Here is a 13,550-nt window from a genome sequence, read left to right on the forward strand (position 1 = left end):
GTTAATCTAAAACATGTTTCCATGGCAACAAACTCAGAACAGTCTCTTAATAGTATAGAACATGGAGGGTTTAATAGACCAAATCAATTCCTATTGCTGATAATGTTAATGTTTACTAATAAAACTGATATAAGCAGCGTATCAACACATTCAGGAAGTACAGCAATAAAACGTGTGGCACCTCACGTCTAATCTACCTCCAAGAAAATCGTGTGTGTGTGTGTGTGTGTGTGTGTGTGTGTGTGTGTGTGTGTGAGAGAGTGAGTGTGTGTGTGTGTGTGTGTGTGTGTGTTACATACCATTTAAGAGATTTAATTAATGTTTTTAATACCAACCATCATTTTTGCTGAAAATTGCAGTTTAATTTTTGGGGGTACCCCGCATTAGTTTCAACCTCTGGTATATACTGCATAACAACTGTATAAGAAATAAAAAATTATTTATTTATTTATTGTCAATGTATTTGCACAAATAATCAATGTCACTTATTACTATCAATCACACCAACAGTTGTTTTAACTCCGTAAATATTTGACACGGAACTCTCTTCTTTGGTACCATGCAACCTGAAACAACTATTTATGATACAGTGAAGCCTGTGGTGCTATATTTTGACTAAGTTACTGCGTTATCTTATCTGCGCATTTTAAATATGGGAGACCAGTTATCTTCTGCAGTGAACGCGCCATCTGGTGTTTTCGTTTCTCCCCACATACCACACCCGATTTCGCCAAGATGTCTATTCAAGTATTGAGTGTTTTTATTTCATTTTATTTCTCCGCCTACGGAGTGCATATACACGGTAAGAGTTGAAAAATATTTTAATTTTATGTTAGTGAAATAATAAAACCAATTCTTTTGAGTAAATCGAATTAATAAAACTATTTGTAAACAGGAACTTCTACACCACGTGGCGTTAAAGGGATTGTCCTTAGTTTATAGTCTCTAGGCAGAATCCAAAAAAGTGGCCAAAAATGAAATTTCGTTCTACTCGAGAGTCAGTACTTTTTATGTGGGATTACTTATAAACATAAACATTACATTGAAACCGTTGCTTTAAATTTTGATTTGCATATAGGATATACAGAGAGAGAGAGAGAGAGAGAGAGAGAGAGAGAGAGAGAGAGAGAGAGAGAGAGAGAGAGAGAGAGAGAGAGAGAGAGAGAGAGAGAGAGAGAGAGGTTATTCCATGTATGGTTTGATGTGATTTTAGAAGTTAGTATATGTTTAATAGTTTAATATGTTAAACTATACCTGTGTACCAAATGATGTGCTATTGTAGCAAACGCAATTTCTCACGATTAAGATACAAATAAAGTATACATACTTTGATCCCATGTTGTGGTCACTTTGCACAGCCTAAACGTACTTAAAATCTCTAAAAAAAAATTGTGTGGTTGTTTTTGTAGTTGCTTAAATATATTATATTTGAGATTTTGTATTAATTACTGTGCACATTAACCATTTAAAGCAATAGTTTGGCTAATTCAGTGTGTGGTTGTGTTTATAAGTAATCCCATATAAACGGTATGACTTCGAAGATATTTATAATGACTTTGACTCTCTCTCACACACACACACACACACACACACACACACACACACACACACACACACACACACACACACTCTTTAATGACCTCGATTGGTTTGATTGCCCAAATGAATATTTGAGTAGATCCATTTTAAACGTTTAACGAATAGTCCTGTGCTTATAAAACCTTTAAAAGTTGAGACCCGAGGCTGTTTCATAGAGCTGACTGTTCAGAAGATTTGGCTGTTAATAACATCTGTTTCTAAAAGAGGTGGCTGTATAATAGACGTGGCTGTTTAACATACAACTCTATTTAATAGATGTGGCTGTTTAACATACGACTGTATTTAATAGATGTGGCTGTTTAACGTACAACTCTATTTAATAGATGTGGCTGTTTAACATACGACTGTATTTAATAAATGTGGCTGTTTAACATACAACTCTATTTAATAGATGTGGCTGTTTAACGTACGACTGTATTTAATAGATGTGGCTGTTTAACGTACAACTCTATTTAATAGATGTGGATGTTTAACATACGACTGTATTTAATAAATGTGGCTGTTTATCATACAACTCTATTTAATAGATGTGGCTGTTTAACGTACGACTGTATTTAATAGATGTGGCTGTTTAACGTACAACTCTATTTAACAGATGTGGATGTTTAACGTACGACTCTATTTAATAGATGTGGCTGTTTAACATACAACTCTGTTTAATAGATGTGGCTGTTTAACATACAACGCTATTTAATATATGTGGCTGTTTAACATACAACTCTATTTAATAGATGTGGCTGTTTAACATACAACGCTATTTAATATATGTGGCTGTTTAACATACAACGCTATTTTAATAGATGTGGCTGTTTAACATACAACGCTATTTAATAGATGTGGCTGTTTAACGTACAACTCTTGTTTAATAGATGCGGCTGTTTAACGTACTACTCGATTATATTGATGTGGCTTTTTAAAGTACAACTCTAGTTAATATATGTGGCTGTTTAACGCACACATATGTGGCTGTTTAACGTACAACTCTGTTTAATAGATGCGGCTGTTTAACGTACAACTCTGTTTAATAGATGTGGCTGTTTAACGCACACATATGTGGCTGTTTAACGTACACAGATGTAGTTGTTCAACATACAACTTTATTTAATAGATGTGGTTGTTTAACGTACAACTCTGTTTAATAGATGTGGCTGTTTAACATACAACTCTATTTAATAGATGTGGTTGTTTAACATACAACTCTTGTTTAATAGATGCGGCTGTTTAACGTGCTACTCGATTATATTGATTTGGCTGTTTAAAGTACAACTCTATTTAATAAATGCGGCTGTTTAACGTACAACTCTGTTTAATAGATGTGGCTGTTTAACGCACACATATGTGGCTGTTTAACGTACACAGATGTGACTGTTAAATATATAACTCTATTTTATAGATGTGGCTGTTTAACACATTACTCTGTTTAATATATGTGGCTGTTTAATTCGTTTCTGCTGGTTTGACATATGTGACTGATAGAGGTGTAAGTTTAATAGAGGTGATCGCTTGAGTAGGGGCTGTTAAGTAAAGATGTCTATTTAAAAGAGGTGGTATCTTGAGTAGGGGCTGTTTAATAAAGAGGTATATATAATAGAGGTGTCGCTTGAGTAGGGGCTGTTTAATAAAGAGGTATATATAATAGAGGTGTCGCTTGAGTTGGGGATCTTCAATAAAGATGGCTGTTTAATAGAGGAGGTCGCTATAGTAGTGGATTTATAAAATATGCCCGTTTAATAGAGGAGGTCGCAATACTAGGGCTGTTTAATAAAATTGTCTGTTTAATAGTGGTGGTTTCTATAGTAGGGGCTGTTTAACAAAGATGTTCGTTTAAAAGAGGAGGTCGCAATAGTAAGGGCTGTTTAATAAAGATGTTTGTTTAATAGATGTGGTTGCTATAGTAGGGGCTGTTTAACTCATGTTTGTTTATTAGAGATGGTCGCTATAATAGAGGCTGTTTAACAAAGATGTTTGCTTTATAGAGGTGGTCGTTTGAGTAGTATTGACTATATTTATTTATATTTATATTTATTACAATTTTAGGTCTTACAAGAAGAGATGGTGGTAAGTTATTAATATATTATTATGTAGATCTTAAGTTTGCTATTGTAAAACGTATCCTACTATAAAGATCTTTAAACGACAAAATTACATAGGGCATACATTGTTTGTTCTTTGCATTTGCATAATTACAGATAACAAAAGGACAGGAAATGAAAAAGAGAAATAGATAACGATTTGAAATCTAGTTTCCATAAAGTCTGTAAGGCGCCACACACCGCCGCACATTTGGCAACAGAAATGTTTTGGAATCTTTTAAATTCCACCCAGAATTACTTTTAAAGTTTTTAAAACACTTTGATTTCTCAACAAAGTTTTAAAATATAGTTACTTTGATTTATGTATTGTATTATACTGTTTCCCACAATTCCTTACACTGTGGTTTTACATAACTATATAAATAATATTTTCATATACTTACCATTTGTGACACCCAAATAGCCGATGTGTATTTTTGTGCTGGGGTATCGTTAAACATTCATTCATTCATGCATTCATGCATTCATTCATTCATGCATGCATGCATGCATTCATGCATTCATGCATTCATTCATTCATGCATGCATGCATGCATTCATTAATTCATTCATTAATTCATTCATCGGCAAACATCATGTACAGTATCCAGATCCTTCGCCGATCTGCGTTGATCTGCACTGTGATACATATTTTATTGAAACCAAGATTAATTTAAATAATTACTGAGACATCTTCATGTTTTGCCTTTACCATAGTTTGGCACCCAATAGCCGAGGCATTTTTCGTGCTGGGGTGTCGTTAAGCATTCATCCATTCTTACTCAGACACAGGCTGTCACTGCTAACCAACAACCTGGTTTTCAGATCTGGGATGTTTGTACGGGAACGTGTTTGAGCGCGTCGGGACAACGTTCGCCAGCAGAGACGGGTGTAACACGTGCACGTGTTCCTACACAGGCATGTCGTGCACGACCAACATCTGTTCAGGTTCAGGCGGTAAGTACTCTAGAGTAGTGATGTTCCAATCATCGATTATAATCGAAAATTGATCGGTTTGTGATGATCGATTTAAAAATCCATAATCGATTGTGTGTGAGAAAATGTTACCTATAATTGTTCCTCCAGCTTAGATGATCGAATTGTTGGGTTTGACATTTGGCTTCATATATAAATAAAAAAGAAAGAAAGAAATGTTTTATTTAACGACGCACTCAACACATTTTATTTACAGTTATATGGCGTCAGACATATGGTTAAGGGCCACACAGATAGAGAGAGGAAACCCGCTGTAATCACTTCATGGGCTACTGTTTTCGATTCGCAGCAAGGGTTCTTTTATATGCACCATCCTACAGACAGGGTAGTACATACCATGGCCTTTGATATACCATTTGTGGTGCACTGGCTGGAACGAGAAATAGCCCAATGGGCCCACCGACGGGGATCGATCCCAGACCGACCGCGCATCAAGCGAGCACTTTACTACTGGCTACGTCCCACCCCTTCATATATACATAAAGAAAAGAGATATTAAATAGTCATTAAAGGTAGTACTAAACCAAATAACTTCCGGCTGGGTCAAAGTTCGAGGTGCACCGAACTTTTGATAAAGAAGTGAACACCACAAGTCCTGTGATTGGTTATAAATGTGAGTGTGTTGGTTGTCAAAAATAATAGTTTCATCTGGGTAAAAAAAAAATGCAATTTTATTTCATCTAGTACCACTGTGTCAAGTAGCCTTGTGCTTGAAACATGTATGGGGTACCTGTAAAAAAAAGTACTCGAATTTTGTGCGGAACTAGGGTAGTCATAGACGCTACCCGTTATCTCAGAAACGAGCAGCTTGACCCCCAATTTTTTCTGATTCACTTTAAGTGTGAGGGGTGGTAGTATTTATATCCGTGGCGTTTATGTCGGTTGATACGTTGCAGGTAGGAGTTTAGCCACATATGCATGGGCGTCATTTGCAAAAAAAAAGTGGGGGGGGGGGGGGGGGGGGGGGGGAATTGGGTTCTAACAATATTTCGTGCGACTAATCGCGAGCGCCCTAGGCGTGAAGCGACTCTAGGGGGGTCTGGGGGCATGCCCCACCAGTAAATTTTGAAAAATGAAGGTCATTGTGGCTGTCTGAGAACATTATTTAGAGTAGTGCACCACCATGTACACAGAATATTTTTCTGAAATATATACTGCAATTTACATTCACATAGTTTCCATCGAGTCATTGTAAAATTGGGGAGGGGGGGGACATCAGATATTCTGTCCTCCCCACTGCTAAAAGTGGGGGGGGGGGGGACATGTCCCCCCGTCCCCTGCCAAATGACGCCCATGCACATATGTTACTATTGTCGTCTATGGGATTTGATTTGGTAGTATACACCCTAAAGGGTAAAATTAGCCATTTGTAGGGTCTAGATTCCAGTGAACACGACACTCGGTGCATGGTGCTGATAATTCAAATCCTTATGTTCATGTAATTCTAACCGATTATATAATTGAAAGTTGATCGGTTGGTGCCAACCGATTATAACCGATGATCGATGATAAAACTTCAACCGATTCCAAACACTACTCAGGTCAGGTTATATATAACACAGTAGATGTTTAAAATAGCACAGAAGTGTTAATATCTGTTTTAATTCTCCGGTTTTATTCAACTTTCATCATTAAAGGAATTCTTTTCAATATGTCTAAGTAATTGTTCTTTATTATGTTACTTAGTACTGGGAAACTGCAACATAAACGGAATTGTACAACAGGCAGGAACAACATGGCTGGCGGCAGATGGCTGTAATACATGCACGTGCACTGGAGGCCAGGTGGCGTGCACACAGTTTACATGTGGGGTCACGCAGGCACTACCGGGTGCGTGCTTATCTATCTGTCTATTTATCCATGCATCCATGCATCCATCCATCCATCCATCCATTTTGTATGTATGTACGTACCTATCTATATATCTGTCTGTCTGTCTGTCTATCAACTAAATGCGTGTGCATGTGTTTCTCTCTCTCTCTCTCTCTCTCTCTCTCTCTCTCTCTCTCTCTCTCTCTCTCTCTCTCTCTCTCTCTCTCTCTCTCTCTCTCTCTCACACACTTTCTCTTTATGAGTTTGCGTGCGTGCGTGTGTGCGTATGCGCTGTCCATTACATTTTACTTAACGGTTTAACATCTGTTACATGTTAGTTATATTTTGTGATGAATTTTTAGGATTTGTTGTTGTTTACATATTTTTATGCAGGTTTAAAATAAATGTATACGTCTTTTCGAACTAAAGCGTATTTACGGCGCTTGCGTATGTGCTTGCATTTAACTAAAGCTGGATTCATACTTCACCACCGACTCTTGTTGGCGACTAGTTGACTTGCCCAGTTTTGCTTCTGTTGAAACCAAATCCTCATTTTTTTCAGTGAATTCAGTGTGGTTTTAACACAGTTCATATTAAATTTTGGTGCGCGTTCGTTCAACGCTTTTTCGTTTACCTAGTAAAAAATAATGTTTAGTTTCACATGAGGTCGGCAATCAAAGTATGAACTGCGCCACAGAGCACAGAGCACTACTTTCAAGTTAACTTATACGTCACAGAACAATCAAAGTATGAACTGTGCCACAGAGCAACTAGTTTCAAGTTAACTTGTATGTCACAGAACAATCAATGTATGAACTGCGCCACAGAGCAACTAGTTTCAAGTTAACTTATACGTCACAGAACAATCAATGTATGAACTGCGCCACAGAGCAACTAGTTTCAAGTTAACTTACACGTCACAGAACAATCAAAGTATGAACTGCGCCACAGAGCAACTAGTTTCAAGTTAACTTATACGTCACAGAACAATCAATGCCGATTGTGGGTTTTTTTTATTAGATGGTATGGCTGGGTCGACTGGGTTATCACCTAGCAACAACCAATCATATTATCTTTATTTAAACTTTTAGTGTCTGCACTTTCTTTTCAAGATGGCTTTAATACTTGGCGTAGTGCTCAATAAGATAGTTTCTCACCAGTCCCACGGATCTGACCCTAGGCAATATCAAGGTCATACAATCGCACATGCGAACAATAAAATAATACATTTTACTTTTCTAAACGTCTCATTTTGACATTTTGCTAAAATATGTTTGAAATAAATAGTTTCTTCTTTTGGACAGTTAGCACGTGCACCACATTGGGTATCACTTATCAATCTGGTCAGACTTGGAAAGCAAGGGACAGATGCAACACCTGCACGTGCATCCGTGGACAAATCACGTGCACACAGTTCGCCTGTACAACTACAAGTAAGTAGGCGCAGGCGCGGATCCAGTGGAAGTGTGCTTGGTATCCACACACCCTCCTCGAAATTTTTAAAGTGCCCCGAGAATGCCCTTTTAACTTTTGCGCCCCCCCTCCGTGAATAGTGTAGGTTCCCGTTTTAAACGTGACGCACCTCTCCCGTGAAAACATCCCGTATCCGCTCCTGAAACGTTATCTTCATTAGTAACCGATCACACTATTATATACTCAACAACATTAATTAAGAGCCAGCCATATTTGTGGCATTTTTGTTATGTGACAAAATACATTTGTTTTTTGTTTCACAAAATCAAACAAAGCTTGCATTTTTGTACCTGATGTGCGGTCAGTCTGGGATCGATCCTCGTCAGTGAACCAATTGGGCTATTTCTAATTCTAGCCAGTGCACCGCGACTGACATATAAAAAAGGGCGTGGTATATGCTATCTTGTCTTTAGGGTGGTGCATATAAAAGACCTCTTGCTACTAATGGGTAGTGATGATTCATACATCAATGTGCGCCAGTTAAACAGAATAAAGTTAACATTTTGTATTTTTATTCATTGTTAATATTGGTAAAAATTTACTCAAACAACATTTATAAATAATCTGTCATCAAAGCTTTCTAAGATGTAATACTACGAAAACAACTAATCAAAAGGTCTAATGGCCCTTAGTTAATTTTGTTGAGTATATTTTAGTAATAAATATTTTAAAGATATTTCTCTCAAATATATAATACATCAACTGACCTGTCTTGGTGATGTTCATGCTGTAGAACATTACGGAAATAGCAGCTAACAGTTTTGACAGCTTCGCCAACTTAAATATATATTATAAATGCATAGCAATTTAATCTATTTTCTTGTACTCATTAAATATGCTAATAGACGTCAAATCGCGATACCGTTAACATATTTCTGAATTTAAACTAAATTCAAAAAAATGTACATAGAGCTACTTTGCCGTCCATAATCATATTAAACGTCATCGTATTGTTGACGCAATAGTTGTTTCCGGCAACGTCCGTAATATACGGACACTATCGAAGTGTCATTCAAAGTTTTGTTTTGGTTTTTTAATGTGTCAGTACTCTGTGAAATAGCGAATAATAAAATTTTCAAGTGATGTATTTTGTGAGTATTATAACCAATTAATAACCAAACGATATCGAATAATGTCATTCGACAGAAAGAAAATTAATATTAATAGTCCAGGTCCGAATGAAATAGGTGTTCCTACTATATATAAAGATAAAATCTGGGTTTGTGCTACCCCCACTAGAGATTGTGCTCCCTTCAAATATTGCTATGGGCCTGTAATCTATTCTAAGTTGTTAAATAAATAACTAAAAATACACCCGAGACTGCAGCTTTAAAACATTTTTGTTTAACGACACCACTAGAGCACATTGATTTATTAAATATCGACTATTGGATGTCAAACATTTGGTAATTTTTAAATATAGTCTTAGAGGAAACCCGCTACATTTTTCCAGTGGTAGCAAGGCATATTTTATATGTACCATCCCACAGACAGGATAGGACATACCGCGGCCGTTGATATACCAGTCGTGGTGCACTGGCTGGAACTAGAAATAGCCCACTGGGACCACCGACCATGATCGATCCTAGACTGAACGCGCATCAGACGAGCGCTTCACCACTGGGTTACGTATTGCACACAGCTTTCAAATGTGCTAGTCAGTCGTTGAACACACATTCCTTTTTGATCGATCTACCCGTCTAATTATACCCACGTTTAATTGCAGCGCCACGCACGTGTTATGTGAAGGGAGTGCAGATGCAGTCGGGCCAATCATGGACTGCGCCTGACGGATGTAACCGATGCACGTGCAGAAACGGTTTCAGCTCGTGCATGAACACAAACTGCAACACAAACCCGAACAGTAAGTTGTAGTTAAAAGGACAATCCTGGGTTTGTATTCAGTGTAAAAACACGTTTTTGGCCAATATAGACAGTTTTAATTACAATTAAACTTATCATATACAGACAGTGACTTGTTTGTATTTAGAATATTTAATTTCTGGCCATTCTGTATTAGTAGGTAGGTTTGGACTTCTACCAAAAATATTCTCATACGTAACAATTTATGTTTAATTCAAACCAACACCACATTTGAAGTAACTGGGTCAGAGACAATCGCGAATATATTCATTGATATATGATGCCTTATATTTCAAAATCTGTACACGTTTTACAAACCAAATATATTGTGTAGTTTAAACTACCGCTATTGTGTTTATAAACGCCTACAAACCCAGGATAGCCTAGTGCACATAATCAGGTTGTGGTGTTTTATTTCTGGTCATTTCTTCAAACCATTGATCCATGAACTGCTGGTCCTAGGTTTGTGCTAAATATTATAACCTTTTAACCGTTAACTTACAATGTGTGTGTGTGTGTGTGTGTGTGTGTGTGTGTAAATGTGTGCAAATGTGTATGGTTGTGCGCGTGTGTGTGGTTTTGTTTATGTGTGTACGTGTGTGTGTGAGAGAGAGAGAGAGAGAGAGAGAGAGAGAGAGAGAGAGAGAGAGAGAGAGAGAGAGAGAGAGAGAGAGAGAGAGTGTATATCTATCTATATCTATAAATTATATATGTGTGTGCGTACGTACGTGCGTGCGTGTGTGTGTGTGTGTGTTCAGGCAATACAGGGAGGTCACTGGCTCCTTTTCCCAGTCAGTGCATCACGACTGGTATATCAAAGGCCGTGGTATGTACTACTCTGTCTGTGGGATGGTGCATATAAAAGATCCCTTGCTGGTAATCGAAAAGAGTAGCCCATGAAGTGGCGACAGCGGGTTTCCTCTCTCAATATCTGTGTGGTCCTTAACCATATGTCTGACGCCATATAACCGTAAATAAAATGTGTTGAGTGCGTTGTTAAATAAAACATTTCTTTCTTTCTTTCCTTTTCCCAGGTCAAAATAGTATACATAGTGACATAGTGATATCCTGTAATAAATTAGCACTCCAAAATTTAATTGAAAGACGACTTAGTATATATCTGCGCAAAACCCTCCCACCCCACCCTAGTCGCTGGCATCTCCCAACGCCTGTATATAGAATATACTACCATGACTGACGTTGTTTTTGCAGACCCTAACAGCCACACTGGGGTGACGTGTTACGACAACATCGCACACCTGTTTCACCCAGAAGGACACACCTGGACCAACAAATGTGGGACATGCAACTGCAACCTGGGCATCACCACGTGCACCAACCCCAGCGTCAGTAACCACTGCCCTGGTTATTACGGCACTGGAGGGACCGGAACTGGGACTGGGACAGGGACAGGGTCCGGAGGAGGTAATATTAATTACAGATATATCATAAATGACAAGATAAAAAAAACAAAACAATTTTAGACACGCCCGTAGGAACGATATCTGGAGTGGTGGGGAACATTCCCTAGTTGGTGGGTCACAGCCCCAAGTGACGGGTGGTGGGGTGGTGGAGGGGGGCATAAGCCATATTTGTTATCTTTATTTATATACAGTAAGACAAAAATCCGGGCCTGTTATTACAAAAGGAACAATAATTTTATTTTTAACGTTTTGTGTATATAACTGTAAGATATATGAACCAAGCCAATTTTGGGAGTGGCAGTCTTCCTGCTGACGGATACGGAAATACATGTACGTATCGTTCTGGGGAGTGGCTGTTCACTACAAGGATTTCACAGGGTCATTGCTTAGAGTTAATAAGTAAAAACTAATAACTCTATGCTCCATATACTGAACAAGAAAAGAAACGCAAATCAGGGGTCTGATTAGTTTGTAATTAGAATAGGTTGATGGAGTACAGACGCTCTGTTCAGTGAAATTATAGACGGACTATGAACGGGTAATTCTCCGAAATCTCAATATGTTAATCCTTTTTTTTTGGGGGGGGGGGGGCGGGGGTGTTCAGTATACATGTACAAGAAACTAGTCCGTGCACTGTTACGAAAAGAAAGAAAAAAGAAAAAGGAAGAAAGAAAAAATAACGAGCTACTCTCGGCATACTAAGTTCAAAAATCATATGTCGTTCCCTTTTTTACTTTCGGCAGACAGGTCAAAAATCATATGTTTTTACTTTCGGCAGACAGGTCAAAAATCATATATCGTTCCCTTTTTTACTTTCGGCAGACAGGTCAAAAATCATATGTCGTTCCCTTTTTTACTTTCGGCAGACAGGTCAAAAATCATATGTCGTTCCCTTTTTTACTTTCGGCAGACAGGTCAAAAATCATATATCGTTCCCTTTTTTACTTTCGGCAGACAGGTCAAAAATCATATGTCGTTCCCTTTTTTACTTTCGGCAGACAGGTCAAAAATCATATATCGTTCCCTTTTTTACTTTCGGCAGACAGGTCAAAAATCATATATCGTTCCCTTTTTTACTTTCGGCAGACAGGTCAAAAATGCGCCCAATTTCCTTCATTCAAACTGGGGCCGGGACGTACTCCAGTGGTAAAGTGCTTGCTTGATTCGCGGTCGGTTTGGGATCGATCCCCGTTAGTGGGCCCATTGGACTATTTCTCGTTCCAGCCAGTGCACCACGACTGGTACATTAAAGGCCGTGGTATGTGCTATCCTGTCTATGGGATGGTGCATATAAAAGATTCCTTGCTGCTAATCGAAAAAGGTAGCCCATGAAGTGACGACAGCGGGTTTCCTCTCTCAATATCTGTGTGATCCTTACCCGTATGTCTGACGCCATATAACCGTTTATAAAATGTGTTGAGTGCGTCGTTAAATAAAACATTGTTTTCTTCATACAAAGTGCGCACCTTTTACCTTTGGCTTTAATTCTACGGGACATTAAAATTCCATAGCACTAAAACAAACCTCCGCCTGTTACCGGGTCCGGTCGGGCTGCTGGTGCTCTCTTGCACCTCACAGCACAGACGGTCCACTCTCCCACCCCATTTCTTTCCTTTCTTGGGCAGAGGAAGCGGCCATGTTTCAGATGCTTAACTCATTGTAACAACAACCTTATTTCTATTTTATAAATATGAACGTATTTTTAGTAACATATTCCTGTATATGTATATATTATGTGTTATATTTTCAGTAACATGTTCAGATGTATGATATATTTGTTGTTGTTTCAGTTCTAGGATCTTGCTATGATACCCAAACTAAAGTTTCATACAGTGACGGCCAATCATTCAAGGCCCCGGATGGATGTAATGACTGCGTATGCCTGCGGGGAGTTATTCTCTGTTCCAAAGGCAGCTGTGTTGTAGGCCGATAGAGAAAATGCATCGTGAAAATGTACAATAAATAGGAATAAAAAGCCAAGTTATTTGTTATATATTTTGTTTGTATATTTTCACTTGTTGTTTTCATTAGTATTCGATCCGATTATTTGAATATTCGCTCACTAATTGTATATTCGAAATATTACAGTAGTATTTTAAAATATTCAAATATCTGGGTTTTCTTTAGGTCGTAAAGGAAATAGCTAAATGAGATGGACAATGCAGTTTCTTTGAATTCTAAGGTCGGTCCTGCATACTGCTTGCCACGTGCATTAAGTCGGGAACATAAAGCATGTATTGAGTTTCATAACAGTGTATTATATGTTACGACATGCAGGTGGATGAAATTTACTAAAACATATGTTCGATAA

The 13,550-nt window shown here is 38.0% G+C and overlaps 1 protein-coding gene across 1 annotated transcript; it reads left to right on the forward strand.

Moving 5' to 3' along the window:
• Positions 1-687: 687 nt before the first annotated feature.
• On the forward strand, positions 688-13,219 carry LOC121382299 (kielin/chordin-like protein). The gene is made up of 8 exons (XM_041511870.1): positions 688-802; positions 3,637-3,657; positions 4,497-4,628; positions 6,354-6,497; positions 7,784-7,912; positions 9,679-9,816; positions 11,028-11,240; positions 13,030-13,219. The coding sequence occupies exons 1-8, from the start codon at positions 736-738 to the stop codon at positions 13,170-13,172; spliced, it is 987 nt and encodes a 328-aa protein (XP_041367804.1). The 5' UTR covers positions 688-735; the 3' UTR covers positions 13,173-13,219.
• Positions 13,220-13,550: the final 331 nt, after the last annotated feature.

The sequence above is a fragment of the Gigantopelta aegis genome, chromosome 9 (assembly GCF_016097555.1).
Source record: "Gigantopelta aegis isolate Gae_Host chromosome 9, Gae_host_genome, whole genome shotgun sequence".
Taxonomy (NCBI): Eukaryota; Metazoa; Mollusca; class Gastropoda; order Neomphalida; family Peltospiridae; genus Gigantopelta; species Gigantopelta aegis.

Excerpts from the sequence above, each read along its gene's own strand:
- LOC121382299 (XM_041511870.1), top strand. The coding sequence starts at position 736 with ATGTCTATTCAAGTATTGAGTGTTTTTATTTCATTTTATTTCTCCGCC. Across the intron at positions 3,658-4,496 it reads TCTTACAAGAAGAGATGGTG|ATCTGGGATGTTTGTACGGG; the intron begins GTAAGTTATTAA and ends CCTGGTTTTCAG. Across the intron at positions 11,241-13,029 it reads AGGGACAGGGTCCGGAGGAG|TTCTAGGATCTTGCTATGAT; the intron begins GTAATATTAATT and ends TTGTTGTTTCAG.